The following is a 23,180-nucleotide window of genomic DNA, read 5'->3' on the forward strand; positions in this document are numbered from 1 at the left end:
TATCTTGAGATGCAAAAAGCGAAGCGTTAATTGATTGTAACTGCTGAAGAAATCGCCCATCAAGCGTAAGAATATTATAGCTGTTTTTACTCTTGAGATGAAGATAGAAAACATATATTCTTAATGAGAAGTCATTTCCAGTGTGTTGTAGAATTTACTAGAGCCATAAACTATAATTCTCTTTTGTTATTGAAAGTGAATTCTAATTAAATAAAAACACATGGGTATATTAATGCGGGATTTGTCATCAGAGCTCATGATAGGAATAGACATTCTGCCTTAGAGTGTTGTCTCTGTTCTGCCTGAGCTTTCTTTGAAGCCAGTGTGCACAGCTTCCTCTCAGTATCCACAATGACAAACATTTGTAATGCAGTTTTCTCCCACATAGGATGCAAAGTATAGGGAGACTTGTGGAGTAGGGGAGTCAGTGGATGCCATACAGGAACATAACCATAACTATAGGGTCACAAATCAGTATATTTTTGGCATGTGTGAGGAATACCATGGGGAGAATATACTAACTCCATGCAAGGCAACAATCCAAGAATTCACTGGGTGACAACCAGTGGAGTAACTATCAATGACTAGGCCCCCCAGCAAACTTTTGACTAGGTCTCCTAGGTCTCCTACCCATGGCATAGCATCTCCTTTCCTGGTTCCCACACAGTAAAACATCCCATTTACACTCACTATAGCATCCCAAAGTGGCCTCCAGATAGTATAATGTCCAATAGTGGCCCTGCACACAGTATAATGTCGCTCAGTGGGCCTTCCACATAATATTGTGGCCCCTGCACACAGTATTATGTCTCACAGTGACTCCTACACACAGTATTATGCCCCACAGTGGCCCCTGGACAACCATTTTAAAGGATTTATCCATCTTTCTAATATTGATGGCCTGTCCTTAGGATAGGCCATCAATATTACATTTGCGGTGATATAACAGCCAGGACCTCTGCAGATCAGATTCCAGGACAGCACGGCTACAGGTAATGGTAACATTTCTAGGAGCCGCGCTGTTCACTTGCCATACAGGATGTAGCAGTGGGTTTAGGTAGTGTAGTGGTGCACATTGTACGCAGTGAGCAGCATTGCTCCCGACATATTATTACCTTTAGCTGCCCTGTCTCGGTACCGCTGATCTGCAGGGTCCTGGCAGTGGGCCCCTAGAAACAATTCCACTGGTTGGCCCTAGATACCCCAGTCCGACACTGATTATACCGGTTTTATAATATTTATTCATTTATAACTCTTGAAGATACATATCTTGGGAAATATTTGTGGCCTTCAAGTCTGTTTTCCTGTTCTAAATTCTATGTCTTGTTTTTACCAAATTTTGGATACGGCAAAACAAGATTTACTACAGATGGAAATAACTAGGAAGGTTCCACTTGTTTTGAAAAGGAAACACTCCCACCTAGTGGCTATTTGCATCATTGCACACATAATGTGGACCGACTTTTTCTTTTAGTAGTTTTATCCTTCTACACATTTCCTACTTTATAAAAGTAATGCCTGGTTAAGTTTGTTGAAGAGCATTCGCCTCCTGAGTAACTCATTACCTCAACACATTAGTTACTCCAAATTTCCATCTCTTCTTCATACCTTTCACTGTTATTCTCTATATTTGTTTTTACGTTTTCATTTGCATATTTGATTTTTTTTATTTTATTTATATAGCGCCAACATATGCTGCAGAACTGTACAAAACATGGGGTTCAAGCATAGACACAATGGGGATGTTTTATCAAGTAAAATACACCAGAATTCTGACGTATTTTGCTCCAAAAAACATGCGGTGCCACATTTATCAAGTGTTTTACATGCTTTTTATACCATTTCTGACTTGTCCTAAAAGGATGTGTGGCCTCACTGGAGATGAACATGTTTACGCGAGTAAGGTGTATGGCCTAACTTGTGTCTCTGAGCGACAAAAAAAAAACCCCATTAATAGGAGGTGTAAAAGGAAATAAAAAGTTATGAATGCAGAAGGATAAAATGGTACTGTTTAGGGCTAGAATGTGTTAGATCGCTAAAGGGTTAAAATGCACATAAGGCACTGGACATATGTCAGTAATATTTATTTGAGCCTTCATTTCAAAATCTACGATATAAAAAGTGACAATATCAGGAGGGTTTTTGCAATTTGAATGCGACTGTTAGAGGATTAATGCCCAATATTATACAGGTGAGATACATAGGAATGTCTGCTACTTACTACTGAATATACATAGATTTTATCCATCTGATGTATTTGCTTTATCTCTTTTTTTTCACAGATTCATTGCTAGGAGCTGCACCACTTCACTGGAGTTTCTCAAGCAGACTCAAAGAACAGAAACCCAAATGCGGGTGTGAACCTAGTGTCAGTCTTTATGCTCAGACACTTTGGATCTGCACATAAAAGAGCACTGGCAGGTGACTGCTCATGGTCCCTGTGTAAGCACTTCTATCTCTTGTGTCATCCTATCTGCTTAGATTGTAAGTTCCTGCGAACAGGGCTCTCACTCGTACTGTGTGAATTGATTTATTACCCTGTAATGTCTTACTTTGTCTCTAAGTCACATAGTTACTTAGTAACCCAAAGGTCTGGTTCACTTCTGTATTTGGTATTCCGTTCAGGGAGTCTGTTTGGGAACCCCCACGAACGAAATACCGAAAGAATGTAAAAAGCGGTGAGCAATGAAAGCACACGGACCCCATAGACTATAATGGGGTCCGTGATTCATGCAGACACCGTACGGAAGACACACAGACCCCATTATAGTCTATGGGGTCCGTGTGCTTTCAATGTTCACCGCTTTTTAAATGCGTTCAGTATTTTGTTCAGGGGAGTCCCCAAGTGAACTCTCCGAATGGAATACCGAACACAGATGTGAACCAGGCCTTAGATGTATAAAGTGCTGCTGAATATGTTGGCGCTATAGAAATAAATATGTGTTATTCATGTGAAAGAGCCCTTACTCTGAAAAATACATGCAGACAAAAAGACTTAAAAATATAAACCAGAAAAGTAAAAATCTCCATGATGTAGCGATAATTTATAAAGATTGAGACAAGACAATGAAATAGCTAAAATAGAAAATGGAAAGCAAATCAAACTTGACAATATGACAGGACAATGAAAAGGACATGTTGCTCCCATAGTGGCCCCGTGACATTGAGTGTTTGGAGCTATTAGATATGTTCTTTTCATCTGTGCTTATAAAAGAACAGACTGGGTTGGAAATGTTTTATAACATTGTTAATGACAGTACAATAAATCCCTCACTGAGGCCAAGATATGCATTGGTCCAAAAGACAGTAAAAACATCATGAGAGTAAAACCGAGGCACCAGATGGCTTCCTTAAATCATCATAGGGGGACTTAACCCAATCACTACAAAGGCATTAGTCTCTGTAACAGAAACCTCATTGCAAGCAGCTATATTACTTATGGCCTGGCAAGTACCACAAGGGCAATGTTTATGCAAAATTAGATTAAGGCCGGGCTCCATTTGGCATAAATGCCATGGTTTGGCTACCTCGGAAACGCTGTGGAAAAAAAACAGTCATAGCATAATGGACGGTTTTCTAGCGAATCCTATCCACATATTGTAGGAAAATATGTGCAATGACATGCTGTGATTTCCAAAACCGTTACAGATTTGGAAATTGCCGGTGGTTTCCCTATAGGTATAATGGAAACAGAAAGTCCGCACATCAGGCAGGGTGCTGGAATCTCGCTATATCTCACCCCAGGTTTTTAACCTATGTGTGGTCCATGGTGGGTCTTGAGTTCCAGGTGTGAGTCCTTGGATCATTATTGGGCCAGAAAAAGGCTGCAGATTCTGCATTCCAATGCAGATCCATGGAGTGAGAGGAGGTGTATGGGTCTGTCCTGTAACCCTGAGTCTGGTGAGACAAAGTTGTGGTTGTTTTGTTTGTGTGTCTGGTAGTAAGCCATACGAATAGTTAGGTTAACATTACTGCTTAGTTAGTAGCTCAGACGAGCAGGATTTTATTAAGTTTTTGCCTGAAGTTAAGGCTGTATTTTGTTTTGCTCATCTTTGTACCTGAGTGAAGATTTATTTTCCTGTTTTTCAAACATAAAAAAACAGTTTGCTACATACTGTAAGGGAATTGCTAGGACAGCAATTCCTCAGTAACTGTTAAAACCCTGGGGCGGGGCACAAGAGACAGTGAGCCCTAAGCTGAAGCCCCCCTCTTTCCCTTCCTATTGCCAGACCCTATTCTAGGTAATAGGCGACAACCACGAAGACAGTCCCTCCCTGAATATGTGAAACACAAAACGCAGACAAGACGAACAACAACAATGGGAGGTCAGCTAGACAGGGTTCGGTGACAGTCGAGCGATGAAGTGCCAAATCGGAGTCCAAAAGAATAGTCAATGAGGAAAGCCAAAAGGTCAATGATAATAGTATAAGCAAAACAGGGACAGTAAGAACAGGTATGCACACGGCAATAGCAAGCACTGGTGTGAATGGGAACCAAGGCTAAATAGGGAGGAAGAACCCGCCCATGGAGTTCACAGGAAGGCAGCTGTCAATCACAGGGCAAGGCCAGATTAACCACTTAATGGACAGAGGCAACATAGGCAGAAGACGGGTGTGGTGCAATCACAGAACTAGAGCCGAGTTCACACAGTGCGACCAAAAACTTTAATCCAAGAACCAAACTGCACCCGCCTCCTGCGCCGCAGCACGCGAGCAGAGGGTGGTGCAGTGACCCGAACAGGCAGAGATGTTACAGTACCCCCCCCTTTTATGAGGGGCCACCGGACCCTCACTAGATAAACCAGTTCTGGAGGAATTCTGAATTTTCTCTGCCTTGTATTTACCATCTGTTTGAACAACAGACACTTGCGGATCAGGCAAATGTTTATTTACCTGACGTTTTTGATACTGTTGGGTTTTAAGACTGGAGGGACGTTCCCTTTTAGTCGCTGAGACCTTCCCCTCACTGTCACAGTCTAAGGAATGCAAAGCAATACAGTGAGATGAGCACTGATCTCCCCACTTTACCAACTCCTTTTTACCCCAATCAAAAATAGGGTTATGGAGCTTCAGCCAGGGGAACCCCAAAATAACATCAGCAGGCAGATGCTCCATAACAAAAAGGCTTATGACCTCTGAATGTGTAGAACCCACTTGCAATGGAATTAAGGGGGTCTTAAATTGAAACTTTCCCCTGGCCAGTAGGGCAAAGTCCGCTCCAGTAACAGACAGACAATCTGGAAGAAACAAGTCCTACTCTCTCTTTCAAATTTTCCCGGATCTTACGGTCAATACGGACCGCCAAAGTCATGGCCTTCTCAAGAGTAGGGGGATCTGGGTGACCAACCCAGAGCTCCTTTACACGGTCACACAAACCTTTTTTAAAGTGAGCTTTTAGCGCTGACTCACACCAACCTGCGGTTACACTGCACTTACGGAACTCTGCGCAATACTCCTCTGCAGAGCGTTTTCCCTGCCGCATGGTAAGGAGTTGAGATTCCGCAAGCGCAATGTGGTCTGGCTCAGCATAGATAGAGCCCAGGGACTTAAAAATTTTTTCCACATCAGACCACTCATCAGCGTCAAGAGGGAGTTTAAGGGCCCAAGCTTGTTGATCCCCCTGTAGCAGAGAGATAACCACTCTCATCATTTGGGCCTGAGTCACATGTGGATTAATCCGAAATTACAAGCGACAAATCTCCCTGAAAGTCTCAAATTTTTCACGGTCCCCTGAGAAACGATCCGGGAGTAGCATCTTGACCTTATAAGGTGCCAAAACAGCTGGGGGTGATGCAGCAGCCTCAGTAAATGACTGAACCTGTTTAGCTAGCTCAGCTACCAGGCCTGTCAATCCCTCCAACTTGGCTTCAAGGCACTGAATAGGATCCATGCTACCTGTAGGGAAGCAATGGATGTAGGTTTTTGGGCTTGCTATTATGTAAGGGAATTGCTAGGACAGCAATTCCTCAGTAACTGTTAAAACCCTGGGACGGGACACAAGAGACAGTGAGCCCTAAGCTGAAGCCCCCCTCTTTCCCTTCCTATTGCCAGACCCTATTCTAGGTAATACGCGGCAACCACGAAGACAGTCCCTTCCTGAATATGTGAAACACAAAACGCAGACAAGACGAACGACAACAATGGGAGGTCAGCTAGCCAAGGGTCAGTAACAGGAGAGCGATGCAGTGCCAAATCGGAGTCCAAAAGAATAGTCAATGAGGAAAACCAAAGGTCAAGGATAATAGTATAAGCAAAACAGGGACAGTAAGAACAGGTATGCACACGGCAATAGCAAGCACTGGTGTGAATGGGAACCAAGGCTAAATAGGGAGGAAGAACCCGCCCATGGAGTTCACAGGAAGGCAGCTGTCAATCACAGGGAAAGGCCAGATTAACCACTTAATGGACAGAGGCAACATAGGCAGAAGACGGGTGTGGTGCAATCACAGAACTAGAGCCGAGTTCACACAGTGCAACCAAAAACTTTAATCCAAGAACCAAACTGCACCCGCCACCTGCGCCGCAGCACGCGAGCAGAGGGTGGTGCAGTGACCCGAACAGGCAGAGATGTTACACATACTCTGAGTCCCTTTCTTGACTGTTTGAGTCCACACCACTACTACCGAGCTAACATCCACACACTACAGAAACACTGATATTTTTCCTATTTGATTAACAAGGGAAGAAAATCTGTAGAGAAAAAGTAACCAAAAACGCAATGATAAACTCTGTAGAAAAAAATGTGATGCCTATCTGCTGCGGTTTTTTATGCAGCGTTTTTTAGGTACTTTCTGCAATGTGGGACCTTAACCTGGATTGGCAAAAAAACTCTCAAAAATGTCCCTTTTTTATGACATTTTGAGTTTATCGCACAAGTCCATATAACTGGAACTGAAATCTGGGGCCTAATTTGAAATGTAACCCTTTGGCAAGCTAAGGGATTTTAGTAACATAGTAACCAGTAACATTTTATCACTCTCTGCATTCCAGCTTTCATAACTTTTCACATTTTATTTCAATGTAGCTTTATGAGACTTTGTATTTTGTGGGTACATGTGACTTTTTGAGTACTTTTTATTACTTTTTGTTAATGGGAGGTGAGATGAACCTATTGTTATGGAAGTGGCGAAGCCAGTTGTGCTTTTTTTCATTGCCAAGGAAAAAAAATATTTTATTTTTCATCTATAAATCCACTTAGGTACTGCAGTCAGCATTGATGACAAATATACGCTCCAATTGATTATGGAGGTTGATATTATGATCAAAAGTCCATGGCACCATCTCCCCTGTTGTCATCTGAAGTAACAGGGACAGGAGAAGGAAAAATCATTTTTATCTCCTTGCAGCTGCATGTGTTTCTCTGCACACTGGTTGAAGTAAAAGCTGCGAGTATATGCAGCTTCACTTCAGCCAGTAATATATCGGGATCTATTGGGGTGAGTGATGAAAAGCGTAACTATAACTAAGCCTTACCGCTGGCTGAATGAAAGGCGCTAGTGAACAGAGTATAAACTTCATTGAACATTTTAGGCTTTTTTGAAAACGCTGTTGATCTGCTGCAATTTTTTTTTCTGCAATATGTGGATGGGATTAGCTGGAATCCCATCCACTTTGTAGGTAATGTAAAACGCAGTGTTCTTTGCTGCTGCTTTTCCACCACAGACAAAACACTGCATTTTTGCAATGTGGGGCCCAGGCCTTAAAGAGATTTTTTTTGCCAGATAAAATAATGGCATATTGACGGACAGACAATCCTCAGAATGGATTCTAACATTTTAGAAAAAAAGACATGGATTGCAAATCCCAATATTATACATTGATCTTGTGCTTCTTAGCAAAATCTACAAAAACCTACATGAGGTTCTTAGTAGAGATGAGCGAACAGTGTTCTATCGAACACATGTTCGATCGGATATCAGGGTGTTCGCCATGTTCGAATCGAATCGAACACCACGTGGTAAAGTGCGCCAAAATTCGATTCCCCTCCCACCTTCCCTGGCGCCTTTTTTGCACCAATAACAGCGCAGGGGAGGTGGGACAGGAACTACGACACTGGGGGCATTGAAAAAAATTGGAAAAAGTCATTGGCTGCCGAAATCAGGTGACCTCCATTTTAGACGAATAGTGGATTTCAAATCCGGGTCATATGAGAATGTGAACTTTGTGACTATGAGACAGGGATAGCTGTACAGGCAGGGATAGCTAGGGATAACCTTTATTTAGGGGGGAATGTTATTAAAAATAACTTTTTGGGGCTCTATCGGGTGTGTAATTGTGATTTTTGTGAGATAAACTTTTTCCCATAGGGATGCATTGGCCAGCGCTGATTGGCCGAATTCCGTACTCTGGCCAATCAGTGCTGGCCAATGCATTCTATTAGCTTGATGAAGCAGAGTGTGCACAAGGGTTCAAGCGCACCCTCGGCTCTGATGTAGCAGAGCCGAGGCTGCACAAGGGTTCAAGCGCACCCTCGGCTCTGATGTAGGAGAGCCGAGGGTGCACTTGAACCCTTGTGCACCCTCAGCTCTGCTACATCAGAGCCGAGGGTGCGCTTGAACCCTTGTGCACACTCTGCTTCATCAAGCTAATAGAATGCATTGGCCAGCGCTGATTGGCCAATGTATTCTATTAGCCTGATGAAGTAGAGCTGAATGTGTGTGCTAAGCACACACATTCAGCTCTACTTCATCGGGCTAATAGAATGCATTGGCCAGCGCTGATTGGCCAGAGTACGGAACTCGACCAATCAGCGCTGGCTCTGCTGGAGGAGGCGGAGTCTAAGATCGCTCCACACCAGTCTCCATTCAGGTCCGACCTTAGACTCCGCCTCCTCCGGCAGAGCCAGCGCTGATTGGCCGAAGGCTGGCCAATGCATTCCTATGCGAATGCAGAGACTTAGCAGTGCTGAGTCAGTTTTGCTCAACTACACATCTGATGCACACTCGGCACTGCTACATCAGATGTAGCAATCTGATGTAGCAGAGCCGAGGGTGCACTAGAACCCCTGTGCAAACTCAGTTCACGCTAATAGAATGCATTGGCCAGCGCTGATTGGCCAATGCATTCTATTAGCCCGATGAAGTAGAGCTGAATGTGTGTGCTAAGCACACACATTCAGCACTGCTTCATCACGCCAATACAATGCATTAGCCAGTGCTGATTGGCCAGAGTACGGAATTCGGCCAATCAGCGCTGGCTCTGCTGGAGGAGGCGGAGTCTAAGGTCGGACCTGAATGGAGACTGGTGTGGAGCGATCTTAGACTCCGCCTCCTCCAGCAGAGCCAGCGCTGATTGGTCGAGTTCCGTACTCTGGCCAATCAGCGCTGGCCAATGCATTCTATTAGCCCGATGAAGTAGAGCTGAATGTGTGTGCTTAGCACACACATTCAGCTCTACTTCATCAGGCTAATAGAATACATTGGCCAATCAGCGCTGGCCAATGCATTCTATTAGCTTGATGAAGCAGAGTGTGCACAAGGGTTCAAGCGCACCCTCGGCTCTGATGTAGCAGAGCCGAGGCTGCACAAGGGTTCAAGTGCACCCTCGGCTCTCCTACATCAGAGCCGAGGGTGCACTTGAACCCTTGTGCAGCCTCGGCTCTGCTACATCAGAGCCGAGGGTGCGCTTGAACCCTTGTGCACACTCTGCTTCATCAAGCTAATAGAATGCATTGGCCAGCACTGATTGGCCAGAGTACGGAATTCGGCCAATCAGCGCTGGCCAATGCATTCTATTAGCCCGATGAAGTAGAGCTGAATGTGTGTGCTAAGCACACACATTCAGCACTGCTTCATCACGCCAATACAATGCATTAGCCAGTGCTGATTGGCCAGAGTACGGAATTCGGCCAATCAGCGCTGGCTCTGCTGGAGGAGGCGGAGTCTAAGATCGCTCCACACCAGTCTCCATTCAGGTCCGACCTTAGACTCCGCCTCCTCCAGCAGAGCCAGCGCTGATTGGCCGAATTCCGTACTCTGGCCAATCAGCACTGGCTAATGCATTGTATTGGCTTGATGAAGCAGTGCTGAATGTGTGTGCTTAGCACACACATTCAGCTCTACTTCATCGGGCTAATAGAATGCATTGGCCAGCGCTGATTGGCCGAATTCCGTACTCTGGCCAATCAGCACTGGCTAATGCATTGTATTGGCTTGATGAAGCAGTGCTGAATGTGTGTGCTTAGCACACACATTCAGCTCTACTTCATCGGGCTAATAGAATGCATTGGCCAATCAGCGCTGGCCAATGCATTCTATTAGCGTGAACTGAGTTTGCACAGGGGTTCTAGTGCACCCTCGGCTCTGCTACATCAGATTGCTACATCTGATGTAGCAGTGCCGAGTGTGCATCAGATGTGTAGTTGAGCAAAACTGACTCAGCACTGCTAAGTCTGCATTCGCATAGGAATGCATTGGCCAGCCTTCGGCCAATCAGCGCTGGCTCTGCCGGAGGAGGCGGAGTCTAAGGTCGGACCTGAATGGAGACTGGTGTGGAGCGACCTTAGACTCCGCCTCCTCCAGCAGAGCCAGCGCTGATTGGCCGAATTCCGTACTCTGGCCAATCAGCACTGGCTAATGCATTGTATTGGCTTGATGAAGCAGTGCTGAATGTGTGTGCTTAGCACACACATTCAGCTCTACTTCATCGGGCTAATAGAATGCATTGGCCAGCGCTGATTGGCCGAATTCCGTACTCTGGCCAATCAGCACTGGCTAATGCATTGTATTGGCTTGATGAAGCAGTGCTGAATGTGTGTGCTTAGCACACACATTCAGCTCTACTTCATCGGGCTAATAGAATGCATTGGCCAATCAGCGCTGGCCAATGCATTCTATTAGCGTGAACTGAGTTTGCACAGGGGTTCTAGTGCACCCTCGGCTCTGCTACATCAGATTGCTACATCTGATGTAGCAGTGCCGAGTGTGCATCAGATGTGTAGTTGAGCAAAACTGACTCAGCACTGCTAAGTCTGCATTCGCATAGGAATGCATTGGCCAGCCTTCGGCCAATCAGCGCTGGCTCTGCCGGAGGAGGCGGAGTCTAAGGTCGGACCTGAATGGAGACTGGTGTGGAGCTATCTTAGACTCCGCCTCCTCCAGCAGAGCCAGCGCTGATTGGTCGAGTTCCGTACTCTGGCCAATCAGCACTGGCCAATGCATTTCTATGGGGAAAAGTTAGCTTGCGAAAATCGCAAACTGACAGGGATTTCCATGAAATAAAGTGACTTTTATGCCCCCAGACATGCTTCCCCTGCTGTCCCAGTGTCATTCCAGGGTGTTGGTATCATTTCCTGGGGTGTCATAGTGGACTTGGTGACCCTCCAGACACGAATTTGGGTTTCCCCCTTAACGAGTTTATGTTCCCCATAGACTATAATGGGGTTCGAAACCCATTCGAACACTCGAACAGTGAGCGGCTGTTCGAATCGAATTTCGAACCTCGAACATTTTAGTGTTCGCTCATCTCTAGTTCTTAGCATACATTTTGGTTTAAGTATATAAGCCCACTAGCCACATCATGGTGACTTCTGCATAATAGTTCCATACTCTACTTGGTGCGGTACAATAGGGCGAGTGACGCGGCAGCCCAAAAGCATCTCTGCTACCAGGCTCTGGGGCACAGCACCCCATAGGCACAACACCACAGCAATCATGGTCACCATGCAGTATCGCCCCACATGAATAAATCTCAAAAAGTCCTCAGAATGAAGTGAGCGCAGCATTAAATACATTCTGGACATTACATTAGTGATCTCATCCACCAGATATTGACTGAAATCTAAATGTAAATGCATTCACTTGCATGGTGCCAAGCTGTAGTTCTCTGCACAGTAGGTGGACGGGATGAACAGCGCAGAGAAACTGCCAAAGGTGCTTCAGTCTGCAGTCTTGGGGTTAAGGGCACGCCAGAGCTTGGGCCCCCACCATTCATAAACTGATGATGTTTGGTACTGATATAACAGTAACCCTTTACGTCACATTTCAGTGTAAACAGAACGAATCTTTCATAGATTCCAAATAAAACCAAAAAAACGTATTTCAAGATAAACTTTAATTAAAATACAATCTTAAAACATTGATAGAATTTCCTCATTCACAGTCTACTATCTATCCTTAAAGCTGAACTCTGTATATTGTTAATTGCAAAATTGCTAATGGGAAATATACAAAAAAAATATACAGTAAATACATTAATCTATCAAGGCATATACCAAACCTCGTGGGGCTTTGAGATACTTAGTGCTAGTGTTTATGGTTAGGACGTCAGGTCATGTTCGCTGTTTAGTCATCAATTTTTCTTACGAAAGTGCACTAAAGTAATAGCAGGTTGGCACAGAACAGTAGCCCATACAATACTGTAGATGATGACTGTAGACACTACATTTGTTCGTTGAGGAGCAGCGTAAAAAAAAATCCATATGCGATATATATATATATATATATATATATATATATATACATATATACACACACACACTGTATATAATCAGTACTGGCCCTTTATAAGAGACGCACTGTTAATGAGAATATTACTATACTTTACTTGTGTGCTTGCTTGTAAAAAGCCCAGTCTGAATAGTCAAACAGATATTTTTGCTGTTTTTTAATAGATTTATGAAGGATCGGCAGCGGCCGTCCTTCAGCATACATTACAGCTGACCATATACTTTCAGGATCATTTGTTTAAGCTATTTTCTCTAGCAGAGCATGTTAGTTTTTTTGGTTTTTTTTCCAATGGAAACAAAGGATCAAACACTTCACAGAGGTTATCCAGTATTAGAAGAAAATGTTTCTGTTTTATTGGGAGGGTTTTGTTGGTTTTTATTTTATAAACAGCACCACACCAGTCCATAGTTTATATATGGTATCGCAGTTCAGCCCCAATAACATAAAAGGGAATACCAGATGCAGCCCAAGGATAAGCATGACTAAGTATCTGGAAAAAAAATCTAAATGTTTTTTGTATCCTGAACATCAACTTTTAAATCCAATTTGCATATGCCTTTGACTCTAGGTTTACACCTGCGCTTGGGTTTCCATTCTTGGGGTCCACTTGGGGACTCGAAAAATGGAAACCCAATAGTCTTAAAAAGAAGTTACCAGTGGAAACCCATGGACCTCAGACTATAATGGGGTCTGCTGGGTTCTCCACCCAAACAATGCGGAGAGATAAGTCCTGCTTGCAGGATTTTTCTCTCCACATTTTCTGTAATGCAAGCGCTGCTGTAACTGAAATGGAAGCAGAGTCTTTACTACTGAACCTATTTTATTACACTTTATTATAGTCAGCAGTAGGTCGTGTAAATATGGGAACTTTTCGTTTATTCACCTTTTACTAAGGCTGACCATGAACATCAGACAAAAGTAGACTATGCTCTTCGGCCCACAGCTATTATACACAGGCACATTAGGTTTGGCCAAGGATGCATGTGTCCTCAGTAAGTAGAGGAGATGAAGCTGCTGCTAGACACTTTTAGGTGCAGCTTATCTTCTGAGAATAAACAGGTGAGGCATGTTAAAATTTGTTCTGCCCAATACTTTCCCCAACATCTACCATCGAGGAAGGTTAGAAGACCCCCCCCCCCCCCTCACATATTAGATGGCTGGCCAGTACAACCAAAATCATCAGGTTCTGCTGACTTTAATGTCATGTTTATGGTCATGATCCCATAAGCACAAATCTATCCTTGTTATTCATTTTTATTGATTTCTACATGGTATTAATATATTGAAAAAACTAATTGGAGAAATTTATTCTGTCCGTCTCTGGATAGGGATTATATCTTGTTCATGGGACAACCCCACTAAGTTTATTTACAGGTTTATTCATCCTCTAATGTAGATTAATTTAATGTGTCCTAAGGAGGAAATTCCCTTTAAGTTCAGCAAAGTACCTAACACACTGCCAACAGTCAAGCTGAAAAGGTTAATATAACCTTCCAATAAATCTTCGAAAGAAGATATTTAAAAATACAATAAATTCAGCTTTGTTCAGACCTCAGTTCTTCAAAGTCTATAAATGTCCCATGGAAAATATTATTTATCCACTATTATGGATTCCTTTTATTTATTTGGCCTCATTTTGACTATTTGAGGACGAACAACGTGAGAACTATAGAGTAGATAAGGTATATTACTACATAAAAAATCAGTGATGTACATCAGTATGTCCATTACTGTCTTCTTAAAGTGCTTCTGAAGATATGATCTTTCCATTATCTTTCGATAAGTCAGGATTACTCGATGGAGGTTTATATATAAAATATGCAAAAAATAAGAAAATGATCGTGATAACCTTACTTGCTGCACCTGAAAGGCAAAAAATAAATAAATGAATTAGCATCTCTGCATTGTTTAAAGGTCATACAATAGAAAGAAAAGCCATGTGTATGATGCTATAATGAATAGTATGATCATTTTTTTCTAGACTGTTATGGGAAGTTAATTCTTTTCTACATCATACATAAAAAAATAGATGGTGCAAAAGGGACAAATACATGACAGCAAGACGCCAGGGCGCCAGTCACAACCAGCCACAGGGAAGTGTAATCCACCTCTGATGTCATTGCAGGTGGCCACCATGCTGTCACAGTGCTGTTCACATAGACAAAACATCATTATGCTGGTCTTTAAGCCAAAGATTAATAGAGAACCCAACCAGTTGTACAACATGCACCTGAATTACTAAGAGGCTCCGGTCACATCATAATTCAGGCAAACTCCCATGCACCTGAATTAGGGACAGGGGTAAATTTCAGGTATAACTCAGTTCAGTTTTCTGATGTGAGTTCTAGCAAACTTGTTAGGCCGAGGTGTCCCTACCCTGGCTTGACTTGGTCTTTGCCTCATTCCTTAAACTTTCATGAAGAGTGGGGCGCAAAAAATGGAAAGTGACACATATTTGGTGCCATGGTTTCTGGTGTAGAGGGAATAGTAAATTTCCTCCAATGTGTCAAATGTGGACCACAAGCCGCAATTCAGCTCACTGTAAGTTTTGCAAGCAGATGCCCCTCTGCAAGAAATATTGGTGCTCTAAGTTTTGGCTATTGATATTACTGCCCTGTCAGAGGGGCCGGCCTTACAGCTCAGCGTCATCAGTGGGCGGTGAGGAACATCCCCCTTTAGAATACAAGTCTATAGAAGAGTAGTGTCAGGGGGGGGTTTCCTGTGAGCTGTGAGGACGGATGTCAGATTTGCATCAGTATATGTCACATAGTGGAGAACCCGAAAGGTCCTCTTTAACTAGTTTTCCAATATATTACAGTTATGTGAAAATATACGAATACTTACTGATGCCAATCAGTTTATAGGATATGCTCGAATTATTGTATGTCCAGCATGCTCCTTTTGCACCGCATTCACTCAAGTTCCATAAAATACAACTGCTATCTATGACAACACCAAATACTATTGGTCCTGGAATGGAACCTAGAAGCATAATAAAAAAGCACAATCATAATAACATATGGATGAATATTACCAAATATTATACAAAATGATTCAATATCAATATAATCTAAATTATTGTGAAAGGGTGAAGCGCATAATGTGGCTTAGAAATATTAAGGTTGTAGATATTTTACTTAACACTAATTTTATACCAATCCCTATGTTTAAGATAAATGTCACAAGGCATTAGGTCTCTCACTCAGACCTCAGGACCATATAAGACATTACATGGCTAAATGTTCTTGTAGTACATGCAATTATTATAATCTGCAGTAGAATTACATTTTGCTATAACTGTATGACGGTATGTGGAATTCCAGTGCTCAACAAGGTCAGATAAACAGTACAGGCATAGTAGACCTGTTGCTGTAGGTGGCCCAGGAAAAGGGAGTCTGCAGAGATGAAATCTGTTCTACATGTGATTATATTTACCTAATAGGCGAATAAATGACCACTGTACACCAAGCGCAAATGACCTCTGCTTGTCCGGGACACACCTGAAAAATACATTTTTATTTTATTACAATTTTAACACACTGGGCTTATCTGTCTAAGGGTCAGTGCACAATGAGTTTTTTGGCGCTGACTTTGACGCTGAATCCGCCTCAAAATCAGCTTCAAAAAAAGCCTCCCAATAGAGTTCGGGCAGTTCACACGGAGTAAACTGGCGTGCAATCTGGCACGAATACGTGTGTCAGAGTTTGCGCGCTCAAAAAAGATCCCATTGATTTCAGTGGGGGTTACAATCATATACGGCGCGTAATTTTGCACTCGTAATTTTGCGGGCGCAAAATTACGCACATTATACGATTGGAACTTCCATTGAAATCAATGGGATCTTTTTTGATCGCGCAAACTCTGACACACGTATACGTGCCAGATTGTGCACCAGTTTACTCTGTGAACTGCCCTCTTCTATATTTCGAGGCTGGTTTTGAGGCGGATTCAGCGTCAAAATCAGCGCCAAAAAACTCTGTGTGCACTACCCTCAGACCACATCCTAGCACCTTACATATTGCTAGCTTTCTTCATAAATCGTATCTAATTCCCCTTTATATTTGCTCTTTTCTGAACATAATGTGGAAGAGTTAGATATAAAAGTGTGGAAGAGGTAGATATCTGTAGCTAACTCAATTAAAGAGACAGTGTGACTGGCATTGAAAGTGGGGCACTATTGCTGCCAATTTTATGGGGACACTGGTTGGCTCTGCATGAAGGAGACTGTGGCTGGAACTGTAATGGAGACCTTATAGTGCTCTCTGTAATGGGAACACTGGGGCGGGTAGTATGATAAGGACACTATAGCATGCACTATAATGAGAATAGTAAGGCTGATGCCATAATGTGGACAGTGACTCTCTAATAGGGACAATGTTGCTGGACTTGTAATTGTGACACCATAACGGTCTCCGAGACAACATCGGGCAATGTGGCTGGTACTGTAATGGGGAAACCATAGCTGGCTCTGTAATTGGGACAATATAGCTGGCACACACATTTCTCACTAATAGGTACACTGTGACTGGCACTGTAAGGCTCTTTTCACACTACCTTCTTTGGGTATGCCAGAAAAGGTCCCAGCACATACATTAAATGGACCCATAAAATCACGAGGTGTATATTTTTTTTTACTAGATACCTTTGCATGGACTAGTGCAGAAATACTAAGTGCAGAACACTTTTTGGCTGCTGTCCATATATAGGAGTCTTTGGCTCCATTCAATATACTGCATGCACTAGGATGTTTCCAGGAGTATATGTTACACATACAGACAGAATGTAATAAGAAAAGAGTCTTATTGGGACACTATAGAGGTATGAAATAAAAGGTAAGAACACTGTTTCTTTAAAGGGATTCAATCATTAAAAAGCTATTTTTGTCCCTAACACGTAGGAATAGCCTTAGAAAAGGCTATTCTTCTACCTTTAGAAGTTTTCTCCATGCTGCCATTCGGTAGAAATCACTGCTTTCTTCTGTATGCAAATGAGTTTTCTCATAGCACTGGGGCCGTTCCCCAGCATTCAAACAGCACTGAGGGCGTCCCCAATGCTGCGAGAGAAATCTCCAGCGTCGCCTCTATCTTTGCCTGGAACGTCCTCTCCCTGCGTCTTCTTCCAGTGCTAGCTTCAAACTTCTAGGCATGCACAGTCAACTCTGCCATCAGGCCTCGGGCAGAGCTGACTGCGCATGCCCACAGCCATTTTCTTGTGACCACTTACCCCAGCTTACTGTGTAAAAGCAGCCACAAGAATAAGATCGCTTGGGGACCACACGGTGGCTCAGTGGTTAGCACTGCAGCCTTGCAGCGCTGGAGTCCTGGTGTTCAAATCCCACCAAGGGATTTAAAACCATCTGCAAGGAGTTTGTATGTTCTCCCCGTGTTTGCATGGATTTCCATCCCATATTCCAAAGACATACTGATAGGGAAAAATGTACACTGTGAGCTCTATGTGGGGTTCACAATCTACATTACAAAAAAAAAAAAAAAAAAAAAGGCTGCTTACACCAGTTTACTGTGTAAGCGACCACAGGAAAATTGCTGCGGGCATGTGCAGTCAGCTCTGCCCGTGGCCCGACAGCAGAGCCGACTGCTCATGCCTAGAAGTTTGAAGCCAACACTGGAAGAAGACACAGGGAGAGGCTGTTCCAGGCGAAGATAGAGGTAGCACTGGAGAGTTCTCTCACAGCTTTGGTGACGCCCCCAGTTCTGCGAGAGAACTCATTTGCATACAGAAGAAAACTGGGATTTCTACCGTACGGTGGTGTGGAGAAGCCTTCTAAAGGAAGAAGAAGAATAATCTTTCTTAAGGCTATTCCTACGTGCTAGGGGGAAAAAAAATAGCTTTTTAATGATTGAATCCCTTTAATAAGAACACTTACGGTGTATTCACATGGAGGAAAATGGTGCTGAATTTGGCGTGGATCTGCCTCATATTCAGCGGCGAAAAAAAAGCCTCCCATTGACTTTAATGGCTTTTTTTTCAGTACTGAATCTGAGACGGATTCTGCCAAATTTAGCACCACTTTCCTCCGTGTGAATGCAACCTAAGGGCCTATTCACACGGAGTAAACGGGCGCGCAATGCACCGCGTTTACGGGACGTTTGCGCTGCGATTTTGACGGTGCATGTTTGTGGTCGCGTTAGCGCCGCGTAAACGAGTGTTAACGCGGCGTTAACGCGACCGCAAACATGCACCGTCAAAATCACGACGCTAACGTCCCGTAAACGCAACACATTGCGTGCCGCGTTTACTCCGTGTGAATAGGCCCTAATGGGGAAACTATGCCTAGCTCTATAATGGGGGCATTATACCTAGCAATGTCATGGCATATTGTGACCAGTAATGTTATATTGAATTTAATTAGTCACTGTTCAAGGTATCAAAGTATTCAAGGGTCACTTCATTTGTGCTGCAATGAACTGGTATTCTTTGTCTTCTGAACATGCCTTAGATAAAAGACCATGCATACCCAATTGTTCTTTCACTGTGGTCCAATTCATACTAACTAAATATGACTCTCCTAAATGCAACCCTAACCCACTTGGTTTGACACTGACCAATACATAATACTAACAGTCACAGGAGATAGCGTGGACACCGAAGACAAGGCAGTGCCACCTACTGGATAAGACAGTGAGCCAGAATTGTAATGTAAAGTAAGCCATCTTAGACTAGACAGTCTAAATATGAACTAAATGTATCAACCAAATAAGCCGCTGTGATAAATGTGGTCTAGTCAAGAAAGGATTAGTACATCTGTCTTATTGCTATGAGTGAGCGTTACTATTCTATATTACTGAAAATCTGCTAATAATATGACACTCAAATGGAGATATATCTCGCTCATTCACTTGTGTCATTGCTTGGTCATCTCCACTCGTGTACAGGTGTGACACAAAGCTGCTTTAATTCTTTATGGAAGTGGTCCCTAACTTCAAAGCCTGACATTGCTCGCTACCTCCCATCTGTGTGGCTCACCATGGTACTCCTCAGTTATGGCCATAACCACTAGATACAATGTAACAAGAATACAGCAATACTGAATATCTATCTTACCTATTAGCAGTGCCAATTTGGGTGGTATAATATAATACGCTAATATAATTACAATAAAATACACTAAAAAACCTGTAAATGTTTGCGATTGCAGACTCCCAGTGAACAAAAGGTTAGCGCAAACCTATGATCTAGGCTCATCTATGGAACTCCTGGTCAGCTGAATTAGCAGAAATCAGTTTCAGGTACTAAATGGCAAGTATTTGACCTCCTCGTAAGCAGGACATAGAAGTTCACTATTCAGTATAAACTGATACTAACCTGATAATGGCCATTGTTACTGGTGTGGCAGTCATGAAGGTGGTTACAACAACAAAAAAGAAGAAAGCCATGAATAATATCAGCTTATCACATGAGGATGCACATTTTCCAGGTAGAGCATCTGAAGCATTTAAGCTTAATGATCGTTGTGTTATTTCCCGCACGGCCTTCCCAATACATTTACAATTGGTATAAATCTGCAAACAAAAAAAATAGATCCATGATAAAAATATCTTCCTTTAGACTAAGTTCCCATGTAAGTGAGCTACAGCTGAAAAAACAGAAGGAAAGAGGGCTGTGGAAACACATTGCGTTTTTTTCTGCAGCATTTTTCACAGAAAGTCTGTATCGTTATCATCTGCGGACTTTCTGCTTCTATTATACCTATATGCAGGGCCAGCTCCATGTTTTATGGGCCCTTGAGGGACAGAGCCTCAGTGGGCCCCCTTGAGGAGGAGGCAGGAGTCGGGACACCGCGCGCAGCTGCAGGTGGACGAAGCGAGTGACGTCACGCAGGAGCACGGCGTCGCCTACGCCATACCTCCCAACTTTTGAACTTTTGAGTAGAAAGAGGGACAAAATGTGCGTTGCGCGCAGCGCGCCACTGCAAATTTAGCTCCGCCCACTTTTATGTTGACTCTGCCCATTCTCATTCATTTTTCATGTGCTCCCACGCAGTATAATCCTCCTACAGTCACCCGTAAATTATATGCCCCCCTCCATCTCTCCCCCAGTTTCATATACGCCCTTCCACTGCCCCCAGTTTCATGTCCCCCCTCCATCTCTGTCCCCAGTTTCATGCCATTCTCCCCCCCCCTTCATCTGCCACAGTCTCATGCCGTTCTCCCCCCTTCATCTGCCTCAGTGTCATGCCGTTCTCCCCCCCTTCATCTTCCCCAGTGTCATGCCGTTCTCCCCCTCTTCATCTGCCCCAGTGTCATGCCGTTCTCCCCCCTTCATCTGTCCCGGTGTCATGCCGTTCTCCCCCTTCATCTGCCCCTGTTTCATGCTGTTCTCCCCCTTCATCTTCCCCAGTGTCATGCCGTTCTCCCCCCCTTCATCTGCCCCAGTGTCATGCCGTTCTCCCCCCTTCATCTTCCCCAGTGTCATGCCGTTCTCCCCCCCTTCATCTGTCCCAGTGTCATGCCGTTCTCCCCCCTTCATCTGCCCCAGTGTCATGCCATTCTCCCCCTTCATCTGTGCCAGTGTCGTGCCATTCCCCCCCTTCATCTGCCCCAGTGTCATGCTGTTCTCCCCCTCTTTATCTGCCCCAGTGTCATGCCGTTCTCCCCCTTATCTGTTCCAGTGTCATGCCGTTCTCCCCCTTCATCTGTTCCAGTGTCATGCCGTTCTCCCCCTTCATCTGCCCCAGTGGCATGCCATTCTCCCCCCCAAAAAAACGTGTCCAAAAACCGTGATGTGGTTTTTTAAGGTCCATTCACTGCCCAGGAGGGGAAAAACTGCCTGGCGTTTTCTGAATCGGTTTTTTACCAAAATCCGCTACAAAAAACACCTCAAGGTCCAAAAACCGCTTCCTAATTAGGAAGCGTTTTTTTTTCTGGACCAAATTACGCCACACGGTATTCACATGTGAACTAAGCCTTAAACACCACAGTTTTTGCAGTGGTGTTCACACCATGGCCAAACCTGTACTGATTTTTATCCACTGGATGTAAACAGAATGAATGACAGCAAGCAGAGATCTGGAAAGCCATAAGGAACTGATACAGAAAGTACTGTATGTTGGAAAATTTTGCATACAATAACATTGTCAATAATATTGTCAAATATTCATTGATGTTATCGTTGGCTATATAGAGATTTTTTCCCCTCAATATTCTTAACTGGATTTTCAAGGCTACTGGATACTAAAGACCTATCCTGAATAAGAGCAGAACTACAGTATCCTGGCACATTGGACAGTCTTCTTATTCTGGCTCTGTATATATTCCACTGTATAGGTTCTGCCACTGGAGGCTTCCTGGAACAGCTGGTTGGTGTAAGTAGTCTGGATATCGAACTACATACAGTAGATCTGATACTATCCTGACCTCAGGATGGCCCCCACCCCAGAATACCCCTCTAAACCTACCTTGGATTCATCACTGACCACAGCTTCAGAACTGCATCCTGCATAACACGCTGAGAAATACTGGACTCCATCAGCACCACAAACCGGGTCATAAAATGAGCGAGCACATGAACAGTTGCTATTACATGGGGCCACCAAATCATCAATTTTTTCTGTCCTAAGGGTACATAAGGTGTAAAAGGAAGATTATTCAATGGATGTACAATTATTTAGAACTGCCCACATTTGTATCATATCATTCTAACACTTGTGTAGAAACATAGGAAATTAACTGTTGGGGATATATTTTTAGAAACATTTTTTAAAAGAGAATATGAGTTCTGTATTATTAGTACCTTTCATTCAAAGTACATGTAATATTATAAAAATTATCATTTAAATGCACAAAACATTTCCTCTGAACATGAACTATAGCAGACTATAATGGCGGCTGTTTGGGTGGTGAATCATGATCCCTGCCGCATGTACATTCTGAAGCCACAGGGCTGAGCAGCGCAGAGGCAGAGGAGTAGACTGTGCTGCATACAGTAAGTGTATAGTTAGTTTAAGTGATCTGGGGTCTACATTTATTTAAGGGATCTGGTGTGGGTCATTACTTATGGGTATGGGGTTTGTATTAGTTTAAGGGGACTGGTTTAAGTGTCTATTTATTTAAGGGATCTGGTATAGATCTTTATATAGAGGGTCTGGTTTTGTAGACTGCATTTATTTAGGGGGTCAGTTCTGAGGTCTGTATTTGTTGAGGGGGTATAAGGACTATAACAGTTTAGAGGGTCTGGGATGTGAAAAGGTGTTTCCTGGGTCTGTAATAGTTCTTTATTTTAGGGCTTGGTTTGGGATCTGAAAGTATTTGTGTGGCTAGAGAGGCTGAGGGTAGCTGCAGGGACCAAACCTGTTTCGGCAGTAGTTTCTATGGAAAGTCTATGCAACTGAGTTAACCAATTTGCCATAAAAAATTAAGTATAATAGTGAGTAGTACAGTAAAGAAACTTACCCATTATAAGTCACAGAGACACCAGCAAATGGGTCATTCCCACATTTAGCAAATATAAATACAAATGCCAAAGCCACCGATATAAATGTCAGTATGATGGAGAACCGTATCATAGTTCTACAGTCAAATTTGAATTTTGATACAATGATGCCACCTACGATTTGTCCAATGGCCGCTGCTGGGATCAGTACACCGCCTAGAAAGATACAGAGAAGAACAGCAGCTGTTATATAAAGTAAGACCACAGAATTTTTATGTCACTTTACAAACTACTAGAAGCACAATTATTACACGTCACTACAAGGTTGGTATTATTTATACATATG

General features: G+C 43.3%; 1 protein-coding gene across 1 annotated transcript in view; it reads right to left on the bottom strand.

Annotated features, from left to right (window-relative positions):
• Positions 1-14,183: 14,183 nt before the first annotated feature.
• Positions 14,184-23,180, bottom strand: part of LOC142189565 (solute carrier organic anion transporter family member 4C1-like) — a 48,071-nt gene continuing 39,074 nt past the window's right edge. Inside the window, exons 8-13 of the mRNA XM_075262176.1 lie at positions 22,855-23,050; positions 21,861-22,017; positions 19,769-19,965; positions 15,881-15,945; positions 15,290-15,427; positions 14,184-14,308 (exon numbers count right to left, since the gene is read on the bottom strand). Coding sequence (XP_075118277.1) covers positions 14,184-14,308; positions 15,290-15,427; positions 15,881-15,945; positions 19,769-19,965; positions 21,861-22,017; positions 22,855-23,050 — 878 coding nt within the window. The remainder of the gene's footprint in view (positions 14,309-15,289; positions 15,428-15,880; positions 15,946-19,768; positions 19,966-21,860; positions 22,018-22,854; positions 23,051-23,180) is intronic.

Source organism: Leptodactylus fuscus, chromosome 1 (genome assembly GCF_031893055.1).
Source record: "Leptodactylus fuscus isolate aLepFus1 chromosome 1, aLepFus1.hap2, whole genome shotgun sequence".
Lineage (NCBI taxonomy): Eukaryota > Metazoa > Chordata > Amphibia > Anura > Leptodactylidae > Leptodactylus > Leptodactylus fuscus.